At 40.2% G+C, this 27430-nt stretch overlaps 1 protein-coding gene across 6 annotated transcripts in view; it reads left to right on the top strand.

The window, feature by feature from the left end:
* LOC109035634 (uncharacterized) overlaps positions 1 to 27430 on the top strand; it is a 226466-nt gene that overhangs the window by 50910 nt on the left and 148126 nt on the right. For 2 of the 6 annotated variants that reach the window (XM_072303179.1, XM_072303180.1), the window contains exon 2: positions 576 to 18373. The exons of the other annotated variants lie outside the window; for them this stretch is intronic. In XM_072303179.1, the coding sequence (XP_072159280.1) occupies positions 576 to 2303 (1728 nt within the window). In that variant the 3' untranslated portion in view covers positions 2304 to 18373. Of the gene's footprint in view, positions 1 to 575; positions 18374 to 27430 lie in introns of those variants that run through there. 6 annotated transcript variants of the gene reach the window in all.

Genomic DNA, 27430 nt, shown 5'->3' on the forward strand with positions numbered 1-27430 from the left:
TGAACTTCACATTTATGAACGATCACCTGATGCTGAGGAACCAGAACCCTTTCGTGATGATCCTCGTGAGTCTCAATACATGGAGGATCCAGCTGATAACTCTGCTGAAGACGTAAAACTAGATGAAAAAGTCTCAAAATTCTGTAGATACTCCAAGTTTGAAGTATTAATGATGATTTTGCATATCTGAGAGATTCACCCTGAGCGATGTCGCTGTTAACGCTCTGCTAGATTTGGTTAATATTATTCTAGGCCAGAAAATTATTTCACCCACCAGTTATGCTTTTCAAAAAGTATTTAAATCCAATTTACCCATTGAAGTTCATTCGTACTGTCCAAGTTGTACATTTTATCTGGGGAAAAAGTCAGATTGTAAGGATAGGAATGAATGTTGTCATTGTAAAAAGTCATTAACAGAGAAGGAGATGAATAAAAGTTCTTTCATTTACATTCCTTTAGAAAACCAGTTGAGGAAAAAATTTGAAGAAATGGGTGATAACATAATTAATTTTAGGAAAAAAAGGGTTAAAAGTGATGAAACAATTTCAGATGTTTTTGATTCCTGCCTGTTCCAGGATCTAGATGAGAAAGTGAACCTCAGAGACGAAGACATAACATTAAGTGTGAATACTGATGGAGCACAAGTCTTCATGAGTGGGAGACAATCTTTGTATCCTCTCCAATGTCGGATTAATGAGATGAGTCCAAAGGATAGGTTCTCCGTAGCAAACATGATTATTTGTGCTTTATGGTTCGGTCGTGGAAAAATAAATATGACAACATACCTAACTCCTTTTGTGCTAGAACTACAAAAGCTTGGAAAGGAAGGAATGCAGTGGTACAATAAAACTTCGAAGTCCCTCAAAACTTCAAGAGTTTTCTTGCTAAATGTCATTTTAGATGCTGTAGCGAAAGCTCCAGTAATGAACATGATTCAATTTAACGGCCATTATGGCTGCTACATGTGTTACCATGAAGGAGACCCGCTCCCTCTGTTGCGAGGGCAAGTGCGGTACGGATTTAAAGAGGTGCTTAAGGAAAGAAGCAATGAGTCTTTGCAAAACGACATGTGCCAAGCAAAATCAAACCCTAAAGAATCTCCTGTCAAGGGTGCTTTTGGTCCCTCCCCCTTAATGTACGCCCCATATTTTGACGTTTGTTTCGGATTTAGTATTGATGTAATGCATTGTATTTTGCTGGGTGTGTGTAAGTATCTTTTTTGTTCCCTGTGGACTGATCAGTCATCAAAAGTTTACTTTTTAAACAAGGCAGATTTGGAAAAGATAGATAGAATTCTGTTAGAATTTAAAACTCCAAGTAACATTTCAAGAGACCCACGTTCTGTTTCAATGGTGTCCGACTGGAAAGCAAATGAGTGGAGAAACTGGTTGATATATTATGGACCTATTTGTCTTGAAGTAACCAGTCTGCCCAAAGCGCATTTTAAAAATTTTTGTCTTCTTAGCTCCTTAATAAATAAATTGCTGCAAAAAGAAATCAAAAGGAGCGATCTTCCAGAAATTGGCGAATCTTTTAAGACCTTTGGTCGTCAGTACCATGAGCTTTATGGTTTGACTTTTGAAACGTACAATGTTCACAACACCGCACACATTAAAAAGTCTGTTATAATGAGCGGACCTCTTTGGGCTACAGCTGGATTTCCTTACGAAAATGGGATCGGTTATATAACTAAATTGACAAGCGGACCACAAGATCCGCCTGTTCAAATGTCCAGGAGGTACACTACTTTTTTCAGTATACCTAGTTTCCTCTCAAAACACCCTCCTTTGCATCCAACTGTAAAACAGTATTGCCATTCGTTGCTTCCCATCCAAAGACTTAAGAAAGCTGAGACATTCGGTGAGGTCACTGTGCTGGGAAATCAAGCATTTTTTCATGCGAACACTGGTGATTATGAATTGTTTAACGAGTATGGTGATATAAGTGATCTTCGAAATGTGAAAAAAGTTATTTTTGAAGGACAATTATTCGCCCCTCATTTTGGCCAATCAAAGAAGGATGACTCATTCGTTCGCTTAAAGAATGGGCAGTACGGAAAGATAGAAAGTTTATGTTCTTTTTCTAAAATTCCGAATAAAGTGTTTGCATTGATGAAGCAGGTAAATATACGTCGGCCTCAGCAGCATAGTGCAACTCACATTAAGACTTGTGATACATATGTTTTCAAAAATGAAAAAATTCTTGTTTCCGTATCGGATTCTTTTGACGTCAAATGTATACTCATGAAATGCAATGATCGTTCATACATTACAGAGTCCTATTATAATATAGATAAGGATTAAAGTTAATTCCCATAATGAGGGAAATTTCGTGTTTTATTGCCATGCATCTGTTCAATCACTGAACGCTTATATGTTTTCTAAATACATGGAAATTTAAATTGTAAAATGTTTTGTTCATAATGTCTTTTCCCCAATGAGAAAATAAAGCAGTAAAACACTTCTTTACTTCATATTTCTGCTGACAATTATATTTATAGGAAAACGGTAGAGTGTTGGGCTTACTGGCAGTTTCTTTAATTTGATGATTACCCACATTCTCGCGGAGAGGTCATTTTCTTAACATCCTTGTACGATGAGCCCTTTCTGTTTTAGTTTTATTTTATGCCCATTTTTTTCATGCCTCAGCATTCCCCTTGGCAGTATCAGAATAATGAAAAAGTAATTTTAGTGAACGCACTCATTTTTCCTGAAATTTCAGGATGAACTTGAATTTACGGGTGTTACCGCAGGATTTGAGAAATACCAACACAATTATGACTTCCTCAAGAAATCTGATCAGTGTAAAATTATCATTGACTTTCTCCATAATTCTGGGAAATTATTTTTAATTTTCTATTTTCCTGTATACCTATACATTTCACCTATTTTCGTAGCTTGAAAAATCGCTTTCGGCAACCGATCAGGCATACTTTAGTCACTATGGATGAGCTTACTCCATTTGCATTAACCCACGAGGGGTTCGCGAAGCGGACCTCAGAGGGCGTGAAGCCTCGTTGGAAGTTAGAGTCGCGTTGCGGTCAGGGGGCGCACCCCTCTACTTATTAATATGGGTACTTTAATGCCAATACAACTCATCGCTCAACACTACCCCATAAAAACCCGCTAAGTAGTATAACACTCTGGAGTGTAATACGCGTTTAAAGCCGATCAACTTAATGTTAACATATAACTCGTATATGGTTAGCATTACACTGCTGAGTGTAATACTAGTATAATGCTGACCAGCTTAATGCTAACATATCACTCGTTTATGGTTAGCATTACACTGCTGAGTGTAATACTAGTATAATGCTGACCAACATAATGCTAACATATAACACACATATGGCTAGGATATAATCATTTAGTGTATCACTAACGAACTTAATGCTCACATATAGCTGGTATAGTACTGACATATTGCTAACATTATGTTACTCAGTATTATGCTTGAAAACTTAATACTAGCACATTGCTATCAATATGCTAACATTACACTCATTTTTAGCAGGGGACCGTAACAATTTTACTTTAAAGTAGTCGTAAAGTCATTGGTAAATGATAAAATTAATATGCGATTACTAAAAATCATGCACAAAAATATTATGCACCTAAAAAAAAAACAGTTTAAATCCATAAAGATAGCCAATTTTTCACAAATTAAGAATTTTCTACGTTTTTACTCACGACCGTACCCGTTCACTCTCGACCGTAACAATTTCACTTCAAAGTGGCAATAGCGTCAATAGTACATGATAAAATTACTGTAAAATCACCTAAATCATGCATAAAAATATTAAAGCCATAAAATACAACCGTATTAGTACTAAAAATAGAAAACTGGTAATCTATCTTGACTCTTTCGGCGTTTTTACTCAAGACCGTAACCTTTCACTCACGACCGTAACAGGTACAGATGGCAAAATTGTTACGGTCGTGAGTGTTACGGTCGTGAGATTTAACTCTAAAGATGGCGCCACATGCGCAGAAGAGACGCAAAAGTGAGGTTATGTTGGAAATTAGCTTGTTCGCACATGTCCAGATAACGTGAGATCAAAAGTGTTAACGACATAACTTTCCTTGAATTTTTATCATGCGTTACGGTCTAGCAATTCTCAAGTGTACATATGAAGGTACTCACCAAGTTTTTTGTCCATATTTTTGAGAAGAACTTGTTTAAACTCTCTGGCGATGCACTTGTGCCTTCACGATACCACTGCACTGAAAATCACAACGTAAACAAAGCGACACAAGCGCTCGCGTGGGCTCTAGCGGCCGATTTGTGAAGCAACTTCGGCAGAAACAGTCGCGAGTTCATTTCTCGGGACCGACCTTCTCCCCGACATTTTTCGCTCTTTCTGGTACGCAAGTGGTCTAAATTTTACGAATTATCAAAATTAAGGATTTTCTAAAGATAATGTGACCATTGCGGCTACGTTTAAGATAAAAACGCATCCACAGTAGCTATTTGAACTTTGAAGATAGGCTTTGGGACAAGCAAAAAAGCGTTACGGTCGGGAGTTTTACAACTCTTAAAACTTAAAAAAAATAGCTAAAATAAAAAAAATTCCGTCAAATGTTTATGAACGATCAAAGGAAAGTCTGATTTATCAAAAAAACCAAAAGTATCGACATTATTTGGCATTTTTCTGAAAAATACGACCATGGGTCACGATTTTACCACAACTCGCGCTATTGCCCAAATAATGGACTGTCTCAGTATCTGGAAAAACAGCTTGATAGGCAGGAAATGTTGTTTTGTCATCGTCTGTCATTAAGACACTGACGTCAAGATCTGGTACTGTATCTTTTATGCTCGAAAATATCATCTCGAAGACGCAATACAGTTTCCCATTCTTTCAAAAGCGATGGGTCCCACGTGCTCCAATAGGAGAAAGGCTCTTCTCGACTTTCCGCCATGATTTTCAGATACTCCGCAGCAGTCTGAATAGTGGGTAATTTTTTCAGCTTTTTACCGTAATTCCCGAAATTACGATCGCAAATCGAGTAACAGTGCCCGCGAACAGGTTAAACATGCAGTATTTTGACGGCATACACTTTCGAAAACCAAGCACATACGCAAGAAGCTCTTATTTTGGCCATCACATGCGTCACTGAATAAAATTGCGCGTTTAAATGGCTCACGGTCCATGCGTTCGATCAGAGAACGATTCATTAAAGAAATGGCAGAATTGGTGTTTTTTTTGGCCTCCAATTCCATACAACTGTACATGAAAGAGTGTGGACGATTGTGCACGTGCACATTAAATATCGACGGTGAAACTACCAAACCACGTATCTCGGTTTGCGACGTCGCAGACTTCCTGCCATACTTTAATTTTTAAATGGGAAAGTACTCAACGTCAATTCTTGAAAACTTCCGTGATTTTTCTTCTCAGTGCGAAGAAAATTCTGTAAAAACTTTAAGGAATGATATTGAATTGTTCTCCTCCAGAAAAATAAAATGAGAGCGGAGATTTTTAGACACCGCAAACGAGATACGTGGTTTGGTAGTTTCACCATCGATATGTATAACCACAATAAACGTTTATAAAATTGTTTGGTGCAATTTAATTTCGGCACTGGCAAATTTTGCGCATAGTCAAACTCCAGAATAACAGTATTGGGATCACTTTCATACCCCCCGATGAGGTCACTTTTGAGTTGATTGTACGATTCAACTTTTTCCTGATGCAAAACCACGTTTACGCGCATACGTGGTTTTCCCGGATAACGCCTCGGACGAGGAGGTGCGTGTGTTCGGACCGGCTTAACCTTAATAATATTTCCTCAGAAACATATACAAACTATTTGTACCAACAGCTCAGAGTCAGAGGATCTAGTAAAACCGATCCCCAGAAAAACGGCGTATACGTGGTTATGCCAAAGAACTCCTCAATTGTGGGCAACAATGACGGCAACAATCCTTGGATTATCTCAGCAACACTTGCCTATATGACACAAAACAATAACAGAATAAGCAAAACAAACGCTCAGCGGAAAGGAGAAGTTTCCCACCAATGAAGACAGGCTTCAACAATTCTGTATTTCTCTGAATGAAAGAGAGGAAAGGCCCTAGGCCTTCTTTCAATTGATTGAGCGGTTTTTCCAACCGGTCTACCAACAAGTACCTCATTGATTCTAATCGTTTTAAACCTAACTCGAGGTATCGCTTACTAGTGATGTCAACAAATCCTTACATATATATTAAGTGCGACGGCACTTCTAAGATGAAACCTTGTGCGGATTCCACTTTACTCGGCTTCCATGGCTCAACTCCTCTCTTTTAAGCAGATTTGTGGCCTGGCCGGTTGTCAAGCAGTCTGAAAATAGTTTGACGTTTGGATCGATGATCTGCATCTGTCTCAGCAGCAGAGCAATGTCTCGCATTTTCGATGACAGGTAACCGGTTAAATGACTCTCCCTGTGATTCTCGAGTAATTTGGAGCCAACTGCTTAAATTAAAGGGTCATTTTTTGGTCATTTTTTTTCTTTCTGTTATCCAACCTGTTTGGCTCTAAATTGTTACCAACGATTCAAACCTTGAAGTCCCAATACTTTTAAAAGCTAGGTACGGATTTAAAGATGCGAGAGCTTTTGGTAGTCCGTTTTTAAACGGGCATCTATAAAGGCAGGAAAAAATTAAGTTACTGGCATTCAGCAGGATATCAACAATCAAACGAGAAAAATAGCTTGAAGCACCAGTCAATCGCTTCTGGTACTGATTTGAAATGGTACCTGAGATCATCAATAGAAACAAATATTTGAGAAGCTTTATCACCGACAATAACAGTTCGAGGCTGCGCGGCTTGCTTACTCTTATAAACGAATTCTTTCTTTCTTAATAAACTTATATCTGTCATAGCCTGCGACGGCACTTCTAAGATGAAACCTTGTGCGGATTCTACTTTGCTTGGCTTCCATGGCTCAACTCCTCACCTCCCAAAATTCATATCTCCTGGGCAGGGGAATAAGTAACGCAGAATTAAAAGAGCAGTGACCTTCCGTATTTCTGGATCTGAAAATTCAAACAAAAATATATTACTTAAGGGAATGAAGAAAATGAAAATATTTATCTTACCGATTGTTCACTGCTTATGAGCTTTGCTTACAAAATTGCTATGAAGCCTGGAAAGATTTGAAGCAGTGGTCCTTTCAGTTTTATTTTTCCAAGAATTACGTTTTGAGGTAGTAGAAATTGAAAAGGCAGGCATACTTTCCCACAAAGGTATTTGTTCATTTAGCGTTGGCTCATGGCGCTACACAACAAAAATTGGTGCTTATTGCCGCACAAATCTCCGCGTATTTGCCATCTATTGTGATAAAAGCCAATGTACACAATTTATTAAAACTTTTGCTGAAGATTCCCTACTACCTACTAAAAATTTCTGCTACGGAAAATCTCATTGAAATAACCCAACAGTCTTCTTAAGAGAAATCAATCAATGGGAATGCTTCAGTGTCATTCCCTTTTTTTAGTTGAGCAACTCTTTGCCAATATACCAACAATGGCATCTCATTAAATTTTTCCTCTTTGAAGAGTTCAAGCTGCTTTAGCTTCAAAAATTCAAGATCTAATTTACTGAGATTGATTTTCAGGTGCCTAGTAAAAATAAAGGAGGCTGCAGAAGATATCGAGTTTATGGCAGGGATGTTCTGTGGTCTCAAAAAGCTGAAAGATTTGGAGACCTTCTTTTCATCAGAATTAAATGAGAAAACCCTTTGGATCTCAGAGCAGACTAAAAACTCAGACATCTCGTTCTAAATGCTTGTAAGAGGTCTGGGTGAAGGTTTTGCACTGATAGCTCAGCGCTCCTTTAGCTTCTCCACCTATAAAAATGTCCTCGCAAGTACGACGGCTCGATTTGAGTTATACGATTCTAGACGGCTCGCTGCGTGCTCGCCGGTTTTCACACCGGGCAGTAACTTATTAGTTAGGTCTCGATTGAGTGCCTCTTGCAAGTCCTGATTCTGTTTCGAACGATGACTTTCTTGTCGATTGTTTGATCTGCTGCCTTTATAACTGTTGTTATTAGATCTTCGACTACCAGAGTGTTGTTGTTGACCAGATTGCACAATTTGTGCTCCCGCGTTGTAGGACTGCTGAGGTGTTGCAGCATTAACAAAAGCGTTGCTAAAATCAGCTGGGGTTGCTCTTCCCCTGGGAACGAACTTTCTAGAGGTAGGCATTGCGTTTAGAAAGGAATACGGATAGCCAGTAATTTCTGAAAAAACGCAAAATGTCCTCGAATGGTTTAAAGTACTGAGGGTCCGTATATATTTTTCAACATCATTTTTTTCCAGATGTTCTGGCTTCATGTATAATAAGATAGAATTAATTCATACAATTTAGGAACAGAGGGGTGAGTTTTGTGCACTTTCGGCTTTTCTGATTGTAATGCTAGGTTTAAATTGGTTAAAAGGGGTAAAACAGAAAACAAGACCATTAAAAGCGCACATTTAAAAACACACACATTGAAATAATAGTGATACACGTATATTATATTTTTGAAGCTTAATTAGTAGGCTAGTAATTATATCCATACGTTATTAATTATATAACTATAAATATAAAATTAGGATGCTGTAAGCATTTTTACACGCATGCCTCTAATTCCTAATAAAAAAGGAAAATAAAATATTTTCACTCACCTAGAGACGGCCGGTGATTGATCATCAGCAGCGGTCCGCAAGCCATGTTTGGTGCAGCATGGGTCCACGCCATCATGTTTGGTGTTGTGCAGGCGCTGTATATGAGCGCATTATCGCTCACAACCCCGCAGTTGGTGCGATCGATGCGCTCGATGCGCTGTTTGTGTGGTTAACGGCCGTCAATTCTTCATTTTCACGCCTTAAAACTTGTAATTCTAGGTTACACATAATTATGGTAGTTTCAAGTTCGTCTATTTTTCTGTTTCATCTATCGCAGATGCGCTTTCGCCGCGATATACCCTTTGGTATACTAAATCCGCTGTAACTAGGCCACCCGGCTCTGGGGCCCAGCACACAATACAGAATGAATAAATATAAAAAATATATGAATAAATATATTTAATTACCAACACATATATTACCATCACATGTCACACACTTACCCACCACTGTATTCATTAGCTCCATTCTCTCTTTACTCCCCATCAGCAACATATCTTCAGCACTGAATGAATCTTTTGGACGAACAGAGGCACGGCCGGAAAGATACACGCACTATTTAAAATGATTTAGATATGGTCGGGGTCGAGTCCCCCAACCCTTCAAAGATAATTCTCACATCGTGAAAACAGTCCCCGGCTTCTCGACCTGAGTCAAAACTACCACTGACTCCCCAGCGGCTCAGGGCACGCCATCTCTGATGGGTCGATCCATCATCATTCGGCAACTGCAACCAATCAGAGATGCCCCTTCCAGAACCACTGGGGAAGTGTCGCCCTCTGGCGAAACTACCAAAAAGCCATTCTCTCTGATACATTACCGTGCTGCACCGCATCCTTCTTTTCTTTCCGCACGCCATGTTTGGTGCAGCATGGGTCCACGCCATCATGTTTGGTGTTGTGCAGGCGCTGTATATGAGCGCATTATCGCTCACAACCCCAGCTGGTGCGATCGATGCGCTTGATGCACTGTTTGTACGGTTAACGGCCTTCAATTCTTCATTTTCACGCCTGTAAACTTGTAATTCTAGCTTATACATAATTACGGTAGTATCAAGTTCGTCTATTCTTCTGTTTCATCTATCGCGGATGCGCTCTCGCCGCGATATACCCTTTGGTATGCTAAATCCGCATCATTCGTGTCCTTGAGTTATCCAACAATGGGTCTGAGCTCCTCATAAATCTTGATGAGGGGCAATTCATACAACTTAGCCAAACACTCTGCAAAGGAAGTAGATTCCGCAGCCTTCTCTGGTTGGCCTGACGCGGGCGTGGAAGGTTCTTGTGCCGACTTGAGTTGTTGATTGTTGGTTGATTCGGCGGGTTCCATCCTGCTCAAATTTAATAAAGAAGAGGATGGAAATTAGACTCTCTGAATAGGCTTCCTCTTGGGAGAATCGAAACTCAAAATACGTTAATAAATCTTAACAAGAATGAAACTTACCACACTCAGCGGAGTAGAAGAATCGGGATCTGAATCTGAAGCATTTGAATCATCCATTTTCTCAGAATCTAGGTCGTCAGAGAGGTGTGGGTCTAAGAAAGAATCATCAAGGTCGACTTCTTGGCGCGAGGAGGAATCACAATCACTGTCACTTTTCTGTTTGCCTGCAAGGCTCAAAGCAGCCTTAATTTTTGCAACTCGCGTCATGAAATGACAATCACGAACACCACAAATAATCTCGAATTATCGCACGGCCCAAGAAATTTCGTCTTTTGTCACATACAGGATAGTTATAGCTTGGGACGTTGCAAAGTCCGGGCGGGCTACACAGAAAATGCCTTTGGGCTTTTCTGCAAGCTCCATTTGCAATTGGATTTGGGCATTGCATTTGTTGGAGGGTTGGGTTTCATCTTTATTAAAATAGGTATTAAAGGTCTTTTCAGTGCTACGGCACTTTACCTCTACAACGTACTCATCTATGATGCTCTCAGAAGCGCCAAATGCATGGAGAGAGGAATCCAGCCATAGACCACTTTTCTTCGCTCTCCTGCCTAATTTTCTTGCGAGAACAGCCACAACCTGTGGCTCAAGTTCTCTTCCTCGCTTCATGACTTCGGTGTCAGGGATCCCCACCGCACCCACAATTGCCTTGGATGTTGATCCATCAGGGGTGCTGCAGTTGGAAATTTCCCACACCTGAGAAGCCGTGCTTCTGTCATATCGATACCTATTTTTAACCACACGGAAAAAAACAGGGCAGTCGACACAACCAGCGGCTGGTGAAAAACGCGCCAGCCACCGTGCGGTAGTTACGATAACTACCGCGGTGGAGGTCACAACGAACTCGGTAGTTACATCAACAACCGGTTGTCTTCCTCCTCACGCCGTTACAGCAGGTACCATGAAGAAGAGATTCATCCATCTCAGGGTTCAGCGGCACTCCGGTGTCCTGGGTCAATATCGATTCAAACTCCATTTGATTCGACAGCAACTAGTGATAGAGAAGCAGGAGGTAAAGAAAACATCTTCCGAAGATGTTGTAGCACTGAGTATGCCTCATCAAATAGTTTACGCCGATATTTCGTTCAATTATTTTTACGGCAACAATAGCCCCTCGCCACATTTGATACCGAGCTTCATCATTCGTTTGAACGAGTCGAAGTTCTGATGCCCCGTTGGTATTGACAAATTCTTGAAGCATGTTTGGCTGGTTGGTAGCAGCCCATTAATGAATCGCAATGGACCTGTCGATGATAATTCTCTTGAGCCAATTTGCGTCTGGATTTTAAAATTTGATCCCCCAACTTGTTTTGAAGGGTTGGGAGCAGCCACACGGTTCGTACCCGAGGGACGCCGAGGGTCCTGGAATGTCCGCACTGGGTCCTCGTGAAAACACATTATTGGATTGTAACCTCCAATTGCCCGCGATTGTCCTTGCGAACCCGACAGGAGTGCTTCTAAAGCACGGGGATTGTTGGCCAATCTTTTTAGTCTTAGTCTTAGTTTAATCTTAAACAAGTCAAGCTTCGGAGCGGAGAGCTCGCCAATAATTCGTTAGTTTCATTAATCTTCTTATTCTTCTTTTTTACATTGGTGTCATCAACACTCACCACTAACCAATGACAACAAGTTTTGTAGATGCGTGTGTGGGCGCGCTCTATAATTTGTGAACAGAAATAACTCCATACAGAACGAAGGAATTCTTGTATGGAGGCGGACATTCTTGTGTGAAACTTTTGATGGGAGCCACACTTGCCTCAAGTTTCTTAATTTTTTTACCTTTAAAACGCCGATTCTAGAGCTATCGCTATCTCTAGTTTTAAAAACGAATCCTTGTCGACAAATTTTTTTCCGATGAATACGTGAGATTTTTTTTCTTGAGAGTAAGCTATTTTCTCTATAATTATTATATCTCTATTTTTCATGGTGTAAAAGTTATTCGCGATGTCTGTTGACAGGACAACATTTGAAAAGACTGCTCTTCGATACTGCGGAGGGAAGCACAACACGGGTAAAGGACCGTTATTGTGAGGAGATTCAAAAGTCACACCTGAACGAATAACTCGATCACATCTTTTCCAAAACTTAGACGAAAAGCATGCTTCCACTAATCTCCGACATATTTGTTGAAGGGGGGGGGGGGCGTCTTGGCACGGATCATTCGCTTGATGGTTTGCAGGAAGTTCTCAAATGTGTATGTGTTAGCGGCAAAACCCGATTCCAGGCTAAACTAGTTTTGCCTAGGCAAAAATGTATTTTTCCGAGGAATCTAGTTTTGCCTGCGCCAAGTAGGCAAAACTAGTTCCGCCGGTGCGTTGTCAGTTTTGCCTGAACACGACCAGGCAAAACTAGTTTTTCCGGACCAGGAAAACTACGTAAACCAAAACTTATAAAAAAAATAAAAAATTTAAAATACAAATAATAATTCAAAATTAAAAATTAAAATATGTCCTGCACATCTCTATTCGCAGGCTCACTGAGCCCTGACTGCGAATTTCGAGGTTCACCATGGACAATCTTCAATTCTTTCCATAATCCAGCAAGTTGAGTTACAAGTTCGTTGACGAATTCCCGTCCATTATCTGAGTGTAAAATACAAGGGGCCCCAAAAGTTAAAAAAAATATCTAATAACACCGGACCAACCGTGGCTGCTTTTTTAGATTCTAAAGGCTTCAAAACACACAACTTAGTCAGGTGGTCCCTGTAGTTTAACACTAATTTAAATTGACCATCTGCTTGTGATTGGTAGTCAATCAGGTCCACCTGGCACCTACCATTCATCTGAGAGTTTCTGAGAGTACACTATGGGGTTGGACACAACGCCTCCTTGTTGGCGGAACTAGTTTTGCCGGACCTCATCAGTTTTGCCTGAACATCAGCAGGCAAAACTAGTTCCGCCTACGGTCGGCTAGTTTTGCCTACGCATATCAGGCAAAACAGGTTTTGACTAGGCAGATCTAGTTTTGCCGGTTCATTTCTTTCAAAACTAGTTTTGCCTGGAATCGGGTTTTGCCGCTAATATATGCACTTATATCACTCTGTGAAAAATTAACTATGCGACGTGAAAAATGACCACAGTCATGATCAATTATTCGCAAAATGTGACTCGCAATTTTTACGCATCGGCTTTCTACAGCCTCGTCCTGTCTTTGGAGATACACTTCAAGTCGGTGGCCAAAATACATAAAATATATGTGTTGATATTTAAAGGATCAATTTTTCGCGAAATGTGACTCACAATTTTTACGCATCAGCTCCTGCTGCATCCACAACCTAGTCCTGTCTTTGAAGGATACACTTTAAGTCGGTGGCTCCTTAGCCAACAGCAAGCTGTAATGACCGACTGAAAAAGTCTAAAGATCCTTAACGCGGCGGAGATCGTGGGAGAGCGAAATAAAAAGAGATGTTGTTTAGCGGGTGACGTATAGATTCGCGTGTATTGTAAAATCAATGAAATCGTTTCAAAGATGGTGACGGATACTCGGAGCACTGAAAGGAGGGCTGTGCTAGTTGGAAAAATCGAAGTACTCGGCTTCGTGATGGAAATCGAAGATGAGGGTGGGGGTTGCGTACCTTGATTTTCAGGAGGTTTATCAATTTGAGAAATACACTTCGAAACACTAGGAGGGTTGGAAGTAACATTTTTTCCTTTGATTTTGCGACTGAAACCACTTTTCAAAAATTCTTTTTCGAATTTTTCGATGGACCCTTATAATATTTGCTATATCCACACGTTTCAGAAGGACAGTCATAGATATAATGACCAACGGATTTTCAATATCTGCACAGGTAGGTTCTGTAGGTATAGTCCGACAGTATTGTCAGTATGATATTCGTTGTAACGCCGCCCAATTGCCTCAACTTGCCGCATATTTATGTCCGTGAGCTATGTCGGATCCGAGTATGCCCAGCTCCTATTTGCAGTAGTAGAATTTCATGATCTCTTTGCTCCTTCTTCAACGCTTGTAAGAATCACTGCCGCCGTCCGTATCCTCATTAGAAGAAGACACATATGATCTATATTTGGGGCTCATTTCCTCTTCCCTAGTCCTCTATGTTCATTTTCGGATGCTGTGTGTGAAGGTAGGCCTATAGATAACCGATACACATTTTTTAATGCTCCGTCATAGCCCTCTGAAATTGATAAAAGCAACATTGAGAAGCAATGATCTGAACACAAATATTATGATTTGATGTAAACTTAATGTTTTGAGTACAAGTATCGCAGTGACTGTAGGATCAAATATTTTCAAACAAAGTAAATGAATATGAATAAAAATTAAATTCAAATTAATCACTTTAAGCTTGTTTTACTGTCCTTTACTGCAAAAACAATGTCATTACTATCTAGGATCTGGAATCTCCAAATCGACGCATGATGCGCAGCAACTAGCCTTTGCCACCTGTTATGCCAACCCTCCACGGTGTTCGTAGTCGTGCCTCACCATTGAGAATAGCACCATGCACGTTCGACATAGCGGGTGGGAAATGAGGAAGGGTTCCTCTTTGGCGGCCTCGGCGAGGGGCACCTCTTACGCGTACTCTCTCGATGTAGTTAGCAATTGGTTCGACTCTCTCGTTGATATCATTGTAAATCTCATCAAAATCTTCGTCTGCATCAGCGCAGCGGGGGGTACAAAGGCCAAGGCCATCAATTCGCGGATTTGATGTCAGACCATTACACCTGCCCGCACTGGAGAATAAACACATTGGATCTAGAGTCTAGACTCTTAAAAACATCGACAAGAAAAAATACTCTTGATTCAATCAAATTTATGCTTAAATCAAGAACCAAGCCTCTTAATTTGAGCGGATTTTCTTTTGATTTAAGCTTAAATCTGATTGAATCAAGAGTCCTTTTTCTTGTCAAAGTTGTCAAGAGTCTGGACTCTAGATCCAATGTGTTTTTTTTCTCCCCCCAGTGCGGTCGTGGAATGCATCGTGTAGTCCGTCAGACATGACACGCCGTCAAATGGACTGGCACAAGTGGAAAAGACATCCTCTTATTGTTGCATTAGGGGAATTTGCGCGTGCAGCATTCATTGCTATTGCCTCGAAATCCGTCAATACTACGTTCGGCGCCAATGAAGCGTTCAGTTCGTTACACAAGTTCTTAACTGTCTAATAAGTTAGTCGGTATGTGGCTACATCTTTTCGAACACACAGGCAGTACACAAGAGGGAAAACGCGGCCATTTATTACACCATGGAGAGTGCGCGTGCAGCATTCATTGCTGCTGCCTCGAAATCCGTTAGTACCTCGAAAATCGTTCAGTACGTTACACAAGTGCATAACTGTCTCATAAACTAGTCGGTATGTGGCTTCATCTTTTCGAACACACAGGCAGTACACAAAAGGGAAGACGCGGCCATTTATTACACCATGGAGAGTGTACATTTGTTGAATCAAACTTGGAACGTTTTAGAAGGTACCATCCCTCAGATGAATGGTCGAGCTGTTGCTGAGCCGCCGTAAGTCCTCGTCAGACGCGAAAATAAGGACTGGGGGCCCTTGGGTGATGTGATTCCTATTCAGTTCACTTATAACCTCCGCTCTGATAATAGCCCGCTCTGCATGAACTTGTGATCTGATGTAGATCTTTAACCATTCACTATCAAAGTTATCTGACATTTTGCTGTTTCAATGTCTACTGTTCTTCATCTGCGGGTACTTAATCCAATGTTGGTCTTTCTTAATCATCTACAGGTACTTCATCCAATGATGGTCTTTCTTATGTCCGGTTTAGAAATTTATTTAGCATCGAGATGTAACAGCCCAATTTCAGCGTTGATTGGAGTGACCACATCATGGCTCCAATTAATAATAATCCAATTAAGGGCTTGACTGAAAGTGACTCAATTATGGTCTTCACGTGAGTCTGGTCTTGATTGGGATGATGGGGATGACAGCCGTTTTCACATAGTGTAGATGTAGAATCGAGTACACACCAAGGGTGTTGATAATGCAATGGGTTTGACGTTGGAGCTGTAGTCTGTACAGACTGCACTAAGAAAATCATGATGACAGCATACATATTCGTATTTCCCTCCGTCATTATCAGTTATTCTGAAAAGCAAGTAAACGTTTCGGTTAGCAGCAAGCACCAGCGGAACAGCCCCTCATTGGCAGCAACAACATAAAAACCAATGGCAGTTTGCACTCATGCAGAACAACACGACGAGACTCAACTCCAACTCAAGTCGACCCTCGACCAAGAACACCGTCAAGAACAAAAACAGAAACAGATCTGTATGAAAATTGCAGAGACAAAGCTGAAATAGAAAACGTGGGGTGAAAAATGAAAAATATCCCGACGGATTTAACAACACGAAGTTTTCAGAAATCGGTTCAGTTCTTGGGTTCGTGGGTTTGATGCGGTCTCCAATAGCTAGGGGAGCAATAGCAACAGAATATAGAGAGAGAAATAGGACAGAGGAAAGAAGAGCAGGGCGAAGCGATCTGGCAACCTCGGAACGACGAGCTCCGGCCTATCATAGATAGCGCATGGATGGAACCCGTCGAACTCAAAGCGGCCAGTCCATAAAGAGAGAAAATGGGGATAAATCTACATGACAGAGAGAAAATGCACTATAAAAATATGAAAAATAAGCACTCTAAGCACTCACCGAAGTCCTCAGTCTGGTACAGCCATGCGGCGCTGAAGCGGCATGCTCTCGACGTCACGGGCGAAACCTGGCGCCATCTCACTCGCGTATGCTAGAAATCTAGCCTAGCATGGTAACAGCTCACAAGCAGGGGCGTAAGGGATCGAAAGTGCGGACATATAAGGGAAAGGGAGCGGGCAAAAAAGGGCAAGGGTGCCGTTGGGCGGCAAGCACACTCTCATTCATACTATCATAACTAAAACAGGAAAATAGTCGTCTAATATTAAACAAGCAAGCTTGTTTTACCAAGAGCGATGAAAATAGCAAACAGCGGTAAAAGCGAAGGTAACGGTGGCAAGAGCAGCGATATCAAAGGCAGCAGCAGGAGAGATCACAAAACGTGGCGACGTTCTCGGCGTAAGGGAGGCGTCGCGAGCTGAAGTCTGAAATGGCTCACTGGGAAAGTAGGGGGAAATCTCTCATCAGCTCTGATTGGCCGATCAGCCGCCTCGGGGTTTTCTCCTCCTGCTGTCCTGCAAGCCCGACTTGTAGCGACAAATATAGCGAAAAAATACTATGACAATCGGCGCCAACAGACAACAGAATATTTTCGGAGTATTCTGAGAATCTAACTAATAAAAGGGAAATACATTGATCATACACTGATCCATCACGCTCGCCTCCCCGCTCCCACCGGTCGGAATCGGTGCGAACTTAGCCGTTCGACGGGTACTGTCCCCGAGGGGTGCAATAAGCTTTCTTTTCGCGATCCGCCCGTCCGTTCGCGAGTAACCGCGGTCGGAAGTCGCGGATATTCCCGTAAGCCCGTGTGTGTTGGAAAGAGAGACGTAGCAGTGCGGGTATATTTCCTGACGCGGCCGTTGCCGGGTGGCCGTCGGATACCTTTAGCTGCGCGCGTAATTGGCCCTTGATTTCCGCTGTTCTATGCTATGAACGGCAACACTGCGGGCCTTTCTATGTTTCATCCGATTATCAGCTGATGAAAGTTTTTGAGCTTTCTTATGTTTCCATAGTTATTCTTCTACGCTTACTGCTCGTATATATATTCGCCTTCCCCCCTCCCCACGAACGTTTTTACTTTGTTTTTTTTTTTTTTTTTTTTTTTAATCTGAGCAGCTGATGAAAATATCTTCCCTGAAATTGCGAAGAGGGCTATGGCAATATTGTTTCAGTATTGAAAGTTATGTTTCTAGGAATATTACCACAAAATTGCAAATATCACAATGGAAGATGGTTCATTTATCATAGGACATTCCTTTGATATTGTATATGCATGTTTGACCCCCCCCCCCCCCAAATAGGGGAGAAGGGATAGGGAGAGAGCGAAGAGAGAGAGCCGACCAACACCGGTCGCCTTTTAAGTCGCCTTAAATATGCTTCAGGCTCGAGATTTTCTACGTAGGTCAAAAAAAAAAGTACCAATCGAATGTAAGACCAAAAAGGAACATTTTAAAAATCAATATTTTAAGGCACTCTACCGTAACGGAAAATTTGGTTAGTTACAATACACCACCACAATAAATTATTGAATTTTACATATTAGGATCCACAGTTTCTGGGTTATCCGTAAAAATACTAGAATGCATGGGGGAACTAATGATGCATAAGTTGTTTCTGACCTGAATCAGGAATTTTTGTTCACAATTAATTACAACATGTAGTTCAATTTTTATCTTAATGATCTTTGACCCGATGCCCCCTCTCCTTTGTAAGGCCCTTTGAGAAATGGATAACATTTTGTAATTAGAAACTATAAGTTTTGGCTCATCCGTAAAAACACTTACGTTACGTCACACTTACGAGAAGTAATGGTATATACTTTATTTCTAAATGAAAAAAAAAAAAAAAAAAAAAAAAAAAACACTAAGAAGGGGGCCCGAACTATATGTAACAAGGTGGAGAAATGATGCTGGGTCCACACCATTTCGCGGAAAAAACAAAGCCAAGAAATTTCAGACATTTCTAAACGGAGCCAAAAATTGTAGTTCTTAATTACAAAATGTGGTCCGAATGTCCTTACAAAACTGAAGATCCGTAACTGCAAATCATGATTTGCCTTTATAATTTTTAAAAACTCGAAAAATTCGAAACTGTAGGTGCCACTCTTCCACGTGGAAAAATGCGTCATGAAAAAACCAATGCTGAATATGCGCTGAATAATTATAAGTATAGAAATATTTTTAAAGTCCTTTATCAGGACAATGAAAGCGAAATTCTCAAACGCTTCCAAATACTATGGTTTAGAAAAACTTCGATTTTCGATTTGTACTTCGGAGTTATTACATGACTGATGTTGTCCCTCTCTCTTTTCTGAAAACATAACGAGGGCGGCTATGTCGGGCTCTTAAGGTGGATCTTTAGTTTTTGCGCAATGCATTCTGAGTACGGTCGATATATATTTCAGATTTTAACTGTTATGTGGATTATTTTGAATGTTAATGTGGTATTATACATCGAAACGATTCATGTTCTACTAATTATTGATTATTGTGAGATGATATCTGTTTTCTCTGATTGTATGTTTCATACTACACTGAAAAAAAGTTCTGTTGTAACAAACCAGAATTTCTGGTTGTATTTCGCAACCAGATTTTCCGGATGATTCAACCAGAATTACAGTTGACTCAACCAGACGTCTGGTTGACTCCACCAAATTCTAGTTGAGTCAAATGTAATTCTGGTTAAATCAACCGGAAAATCTGGTTGCGAAATACAACCAGAAATTCTGGTTTGTGACAACAGAACTTTTTTTCAGTGTACGGGTCACTAGAAACGTGGGTCGTACGGGTGGCTGATAAAATTGATCTTCGAATAACTTTTGATGAGCTAAGGAAATGGGTCCATCTGCACCTCATGGACATTACATAGTTGCCGTAATTAAGGTCATCCCGTAATTAAGGTGCCGTGATTTAAGTCATAAATTCTTCATCCAATTCTTGGTTCATCTCCAAAATGTCTGCTAAAGCTTTCATGCGCTTCTACTTGTATGCATGAATGAGCATATTGGGTATCCAACAAGCGGACACTTTTTTAAAATTCAGATGATTCTTGACAATATCGAACAGAAGTGCAAGAGCTGCGTACAACCATTACATCTAGCTCATCAAAAGTTATTCGAAGATCATTCAAAAACCTCTTTGACAAGTTACAAAAACTTTTCGTTAACAATAGTGTCACACGGTACTAGGGATGGTTACTTTTTAACGAACCTTATATTTCCCTGACTCAGTCCTAAATTATAGAAGTATGCATTAATTTTCCAGCGATCCAAATAAAATCAGTGAATTAAAAGTTATACGCATATATTATGAGATATTCGGATTTGTTTCCTGCAATATCGCCGCGCGAAGCGCGGGTTGACTGCTAGTATTCAATAATTTAAACTTAATCTTGAGTATCAAAATGACTATTTATTGAGCATTTAAATAAATACAATGTCTATTATTCTGTTCGCAAAATAAAGAATAAAGCATAATTTCAGTGGTTGATCGAAAAAAAAATGACAAGAAATTAAGTCTTAAATTACTAGCGATTTTGTCTCAGAAGTTTCTGTACACAGAGCTGATTTTTTTTTTTTTTTTTTACCTTCCGTCGAGTTTTGAGTTGATTTATTTTTACCTCAACCGCCGCCGGCTTGTCGATAGTATCTTCAGAAAGTCTCTTCAGGACATCATCTAATCAACCATAGTGTAGGGGTTGCAAGGGGGTGAAAACAGCCAAACAGCACGACTTCAGCAATGATCAACACCTTGCTCCACCCGGGTCCAAAACGCAACTACTTCAGAAAGCTTCCCCGGGGTCGTGGCCGCACTCTAAGCCGGATCACTAATGTTGCCTAAGCCTTCATCACTAATGTTGCTGTAAGCTCTAGCATCATGTACATTGTTCAGACGTCTAAAGTTCCATAGAGACTGCCGAGAAATATTCAGAGCTTTGGCAATTTTCGGCCAGGTTAAGCCGCAACGGCGGAGTGTTACAACTTGGTCCACAGGAATGTCTAGTCGAGGTTGACCCACATGCTGTTCTCTTACAACTGGTAATCTTGACTCAACACGGCTAGTGCAAGTTGCTTGCATTAGAAAACTATCACATCGATACAACTGATGGCGTAAGAGATTTAAAACAGAAAGTAGAATTTCACTCACATTTTCATCATCAATGAAAAGGTCTTTGATACGGACGAATGTCGAGTAATAATGAGCAAGGTTTGGAGCCAGCAAAGCTAGAAAATCAGCATTGCCTTGCTGAATGCAATTTCCTACCAATACAAAGTTTCTGAATGTACTTTCCAGAAATTCCATTGTTCTTATCTGAAGTTAGTTAGGTTCAGTTGCAGGTACAGTTGCAGCATCAATTTGAGGAGTACTATTGTTCCTAGGAGTTGTTGTTGCGCTAGTATCTCTTAAGAGGGCTTCAACTGCATCTGGGTCTTCGGATAGACGTTTGAAAAGTCCTTTTAACTGCTCGGTACTGAATGACTTTCTGAAAAAAATATTAAAAACATTAGGCGATTCATTGAATCTGAGAATGGAAGTTTATAGAATTTCTGCATATAGTTAAAACTAAAAAAAAAAAATAAACAAGTTGGATTTTGCAATCGCTAGCGATGGCAATATTCGTCATGGGAACGTTAGCTTCTGGGATATGAAAATGTTAAGGTACAGTTCGTTTGTAGTATCTTCTGAATTGAAGGGGCTATGTAATTTTGTGTTGACATCTCTTTTTTAACATTTTTAATTATTTTCTTTGCATACAAGAAAGCTGTTATGTACCAATTATTTATTTTCGTTGGATTATATATGGTTTTAGGAAGTTAACGCATTTAAGTTTCAGGTTCGCTTTTTCGGCGTAAAGTATACATAAGGTATCCCAAAAAACTTGTTCTGTAACTTCGAAAGTAAGATAGATACAGACATGATCTTGATCTCATTTTAAAGATCAACTCAATACCCATCGATTAAAACCAAGATCAGCTCAATCGGATAAAAATTGACCGAGTTATGGCAATTTGAAATCAGCGAGGAAAGTTTACGCCTACGGTTTTTAAGGAAGATTCTTCATCGCCGTAAATCGAAAAGTCGGCCGATAAAGTGATGCTTATTGTGTTTTTTTATTTTCGAGGTGTCATTTATCAACATTTTGTACCATCAAACACAACAGTTGACAGTGCGTATTATTGCAAAGTACTAAAGGAGTTGAGAATGCACATTTCCCGGAAACGGTCGGACTTGAAAGCTTCGTGGATACTCCATCAAGACAATGCGCGGCCTCACACATCGAGCTTAACACGTGAATTTATGAGTAAAAATGGAGTTGAAACAATCCCTCATCCCCCTTATAGCCCTGACTTGGCTCCATGTGATTTTTGGATGTTTCCTACGCTTAAAAAGGAGCTTCGCGGACGAAGATTCGTATCGAAGACCGAAATCCAGAATGCAATTCAAAACTTTTTCAACTCCATCCCAGAGGAAGAATTCAGGAAAACAATGTTGGATAAGTGGCAAGAGCGCATGAAAAAGTGCATCCGGTTTGATGGACGGTACTTTGAAAAGCAAAAGGAAGTTATGGAAGATTCGGAGGAAAGTGGATACGAATATTTACTTTTTGAATCCTGGTAAGCGAAAAATCTTCCTAAAAACCGTAGGGGTAAACTTTCCTCACTAATTTCAAATTGTCATAACTCGGTCAATTTTTATTCGATTGAGCTGATCTTGGTTTTAATCGATAGGTATTGAGTTGATCTTTAAAATGAGACCAAAATCATGTCTGTATCTATCTTACTTTTGAAGTTACAGAACCAGTCCCGGTACTTTTGGGACACCCTACGTATGATATTTTTACTCTACACATATGCCCGAATACGCATCGTAAGGGACCTATGTGCTTCCTAAGTTGCCAAGTATTAATTATTGTTAGATGATTGGTCTAAAACATTCAATACAACCAGTAAAAATTAGCTGTCCCCTACGAGATTCGAACCCCCGCTCGCACAAAAAGTGACGCTCTCCCAGAATCAGAACAGTGGCGTAGCTAACTGAGCTATCTCACCGCTCGGATGATGATGGAGAAAAAGAGAACAGTTAAGTGATCTCGGACGCTGAGCGGGGCTTCACAAAAGACGTCCTTGAGATTTCAACAGTTCGGCCACTGGCGTCCTAAGAGACAACGGATTAACCGTATTACTCTGTGAGACATTGTTTACCTATGCTGTCATATGTCACAAGGTTCATCACACCATGCATTTGCGATCGCGGCAGTAAGCTGAGGCAATATTTCTGTATTCATGGATTAAATCCATCAATCGAGTTCTGATTTTGGCTCATATATCCGTAACGGGTCCTCCAGAGCAATTTTCCACCTTGTACGATGGTTATTATTTCTTTATATCTATGTTTAAAATTTGAGGTGGGATAATGGCGGCTTCTCAAGAGCAACGAGGTAGGCGATCTTTTGCACCAACGAACAGAAAACTGATGGCGAAAAATAGCCAATGAAAACCTCCCAAAAAAAAGAATTTGCCTAAAAACGGAACTTCGTGGTTCTGCGCAGATTTACCAGTCAGACACGACATCTCAAAGTGGAAAAAAACTCGCTGAAAGCGAATTTTAGAAATCAACACAACTTGACGTAGAGACATGATTGGCTAAAAAATACAACGGTTTTTGATACATCGGAAAATCTACCAAAAATCGGAGACTGGGCGAAACGCTCAAGGTCGCAGAGGTATAGGGAATCCCATAGCGAAAGCAACGGAACGATTGTAATATCATGGGGAACTCCGTTCCCATGACAATAAATAAATAAATAAATAAATGAGTACATCTATTTCTGAAGAGGAGCTGTCCATTCAATGAACAAGTAAGTAGGGCGGATAAGCATAACAATCGTGCATTTCTGGAAGAAAGCATGAAACTTTCAGGATATCATCTTTACCTATAGAAGGTTCAATTTCGCAAGTGAGCCCAAAATTCTGAGGCCATGGGGGCCGGGGGGGCAGGGGGCCCTGATTTCGCTATGTTTTGCCGAATTTTCGCGTTGGATCATCGTGAGAACGCCGTTAACAATGTAAAATGTGATCAAAACCTGTGTAAACGTCATTAATAGGTTCTCTCAAACAGTATCCTAAAATGCTAGCACTGTCCGATCCCGGAGCACCCCTCAAAATGCCTAAAATTCAAAATGGCGCCCATAATAAGGCCTCCGGAATATCGGTATTTTCACTTGTGCATATCCTGTCATGTGAGGTATCGTTTTCCATGTAATTTTGGTCGCAGATTTCATATTTGAAGTCAAAACAACCCCCCGGTCAAAATTGGTGCCCCCAATCCAAGATGGCGTCCAGATTTGAAAGGCAGGAGGGTGCATTTTTTAAACTTTTACGCGATAAGGCAAGTGATATGTCATTTCCTATGTAATTTTGGTCGTAGATTTCATTACTGAAGTCAAAACAGTCCTCCGGTCAAAATTGGTGCCTCAAATCCAAGATGGTGGCCAAATTTTAAAGGCAGGAGGGTGCATTTTTTCAAATTTTTACGTGATAAGGCAAGTGATATGTCATTTCCTATGTAATTTTGGTCGTACATTTCATTATTGAAGTCAAAAAAGCCCCCGGTCAAAATTGGTGCCCGAAGTCTAAGATGTCGGCCAAATTTGAAAGGCAAGGAGTGTGAATTTTTATGAGAAAAATAATCACGTGAGATGACAAGAGAGGTAGGTATCAATTCATACGCATTTTTAGTCAACAAAACGAATCTAAATGAAATGTAAAAAAAATCTTTTACACAAAAATGAAACGAGATAATCAAGATGATTGCCATCATGGCTGACAAGTGAAAAATGATGAGCCACTAATAGTGAGGTGTCTTGCTGGTTACTGCACAAAAACTCTGAACTCAATTTCAGATGCCCTAGACTCAGAGGATGAACAATTAATAAGTACCGAAAATAATTTAGAAAACTTTCAGTCGGGTTTCAGTTGGTGGGTCTCTACTCCATCGAGTGCGATCGAAGCATAGGCATACTTACGAATCCATTGCACAAACCTATGTTCCATCAAATTGATGAGCAGACACCAATGTTTCTTTGCGTTTTCAAAGTGATGTTAAACGCGCAAAATCCGAGATGATAGCTGTTCTTGCATGCGTTTACTGGTTGCCATTCAACCCCTCACATCCATAAAATAGGAACAGCAACTTTATTCTGTACGCTTTTATGTGATCCTTACCTGCAAGAATCTAAAGAAAGGTTCTTGGAACCTAATCAAAACCATGAACGGATATAAAGAGCTGGAAAAGAGTAAATCGATGGTGAAACTGCTTAAATACTATTTCGGTTTGCGGTGTTGCAGACTTCTTGTCATACTTCCGTTCCTTCATTAAAAAATACTGGAGTCATTTCTTGAAAACTTTGCTTGTTTTCACTCTCTATGTGAGGAATATTCTGTAAAAATGTCAAGCCATGATGTTGGTTTGGTCCCCTTTCAACAAATAAAATAGGAGCGAATATTTTGAAATCCTGCAACCAAGATACGCACTTTTGCTGTTTCACCGTCGAAATATTACTCCTCAATGGTAGCCAAAAAAATGTGACTTTCGAAGACCTCCGTCATCATATATCGAAGGAAAAATTTCCAGCTTTCAAAGTCTTCATTCAATTAGAGAAATTACCCTCGATATCATCAGCAATGAAGTAGGTAACATTAATTTAGGAGCTACTTTTATACTCAACTGTGGATGGGATGAAGTGATCTGGATGCTTGTCTTTGGGGATGGATGAATAAAAACAAGGAGCTTCATCCTATTTTAAGTGACTTGCCTCCAGCTTCCGGAATCCCCGCTTAAAATTATCCGGTGTAATTGTAAGAAAGGGAGTGACACCATGCTGTACCACCAAGAAAATAATATTTTCGTTCTTAGACTCATGCAGAAGTTCTGAAGACTCCAACTGTAAAAACTTACAGAACCGTAGGAGGAAGATCCTGAAGAGCCTCACTGGGAATGTGAATCAGCATGTGTTGATTAGGATTTTCTCCTATACTGACTGGAGAGGGTACGGCAGGTGCGTCGCGTGAAATGTCCTTATCTTTATTGAGAAATTATATGGGCTTAAAAATGAATAAAATAGCTCATTATAGATGCTCCTGTTAACATCATTCCTACCGTGGACGGCCAAACTGATCACCCTCTTAATTATCTCGTATCATTTTTGTGTAAAAGATTTTTTTTTACATTTCTTTTAGATTCGTTTTGTTGACTAAAAATGCGTATGAATTGATACCTGCCTCTCTTGTCATCTCACGTGATTATTTTTCTCATAAAAATTCACACTTCTTGCCTTTAAAATTTGGCCACCATCTTGGATTTGAGGCACCAATTTTGACCGGAGGACTGTTTTGACTTCAGTAATGAAATCTACGACCAAAATTACATAGGAAATGACATATCACTTGCCTTATCGCGTAAAAGTTTAAAAAATGCACCCTCCTGCCTTTCAAATCTGGACGCCATCTTGGACTGGGGGCACCAATTTTGACCGGGGGGTTGTTTTGACTTCAAATATGAAATCTGCGACCAAAATTACATGGAAAACGATACCTCACATGACAGGATATGCACAAGTGAAAATACCGATATTCCGGAGGCCTTATTATGGGCGCCATTTTGAATTTTAGGCATTTTGAGGGGTGCTCCGGGATCGGACAGTGCTAGCATTTTAGGATACTGTTTGAGAGAACCTATTAATGACGTTTACACAGGTTTTGATCACATTTTACATTGTTAACGGCGTTCTCACGATGATCCAACGCGAAAATTCGGCAAAACATAGCGAAATCAGGGCCCCCTGCCCCCCCGGCCCCCATGGCCTCAGAATTTTGGGCTCACTTGCGAAATTGAACCTTCTATAGGTAAAGATGATATCCTGAAAGTTTCATGCTTTCTTCCAGAAATGCACGATTCTGGGAACTTTTTCTCCTTATCCGCCCTACTATGAAACCTAAATTCTTAGTTCATCGCTTTTGTGCCCTCCCAACTTTTAGCGCGGTAATTTAATTCTTTGCAGTAACTGCACTAATGGGTCAGTTTCACAAGTAACAAGTCCTGTTTTGGGAGAAGTAGGGTTGTAGAATAGAGAATTAAAAATAAATGAGCCGAAGCGTAAAATCATACGAGTTGTTACCGAGAAACTGCAGAAATAAGATTCTGTAAAATGACATCCATGTCCGAGAGCACGGCTGAGTGTGTTGTTGTGCCTGAGTGTGAGTGATGTCACTGTATCTATGGTATGGATGACAACATCTTGAGGAATCTAATTCCTGCAGTTTTTTGGAAACTACGTAAGGTACCATTTTGTTCGTCGGCTCATTAATCTTTAATGGCCCACACGATAACTCAACGTTTCTAAAAACAGGATTTGTCACCTGTGCAACTGACCAATGCACGAATAATGATGAATAATTGTACACGATTTAATGAATGAAATTATAGTGATATGAAAGCACAAATTGAAAGAGTTACGCAAAGAAAATAGATAAACTTGAAACCTGCCCATAAGACCCCATAGAATGCAGATACTGATTTTGCGTTTTACTGTAAGTTAGCATTCCTGCAATTATTGCACTAAAAGTTGAAAGGGTAGTTTTACAGAGTAACAGGAATAAAATAGAAAAACCCCTTCGGCTGGCTTACAAGATAAGGCAGATTTCTTTT

Source organism: Bemisia tabaci, chromosome 8, assembly GCF_918797505.1.
Source record: "Bemisia tabaci chromosome 8, PGI_BMITA_v3".
Classification (NCBI taxonomy): domain Eukaryota; kingdom Metazoa; phylum Arthropoda; class Insecta; order Hemiptera; family Aleyrodidae; genus Bemisia; species Bemisia tabaci.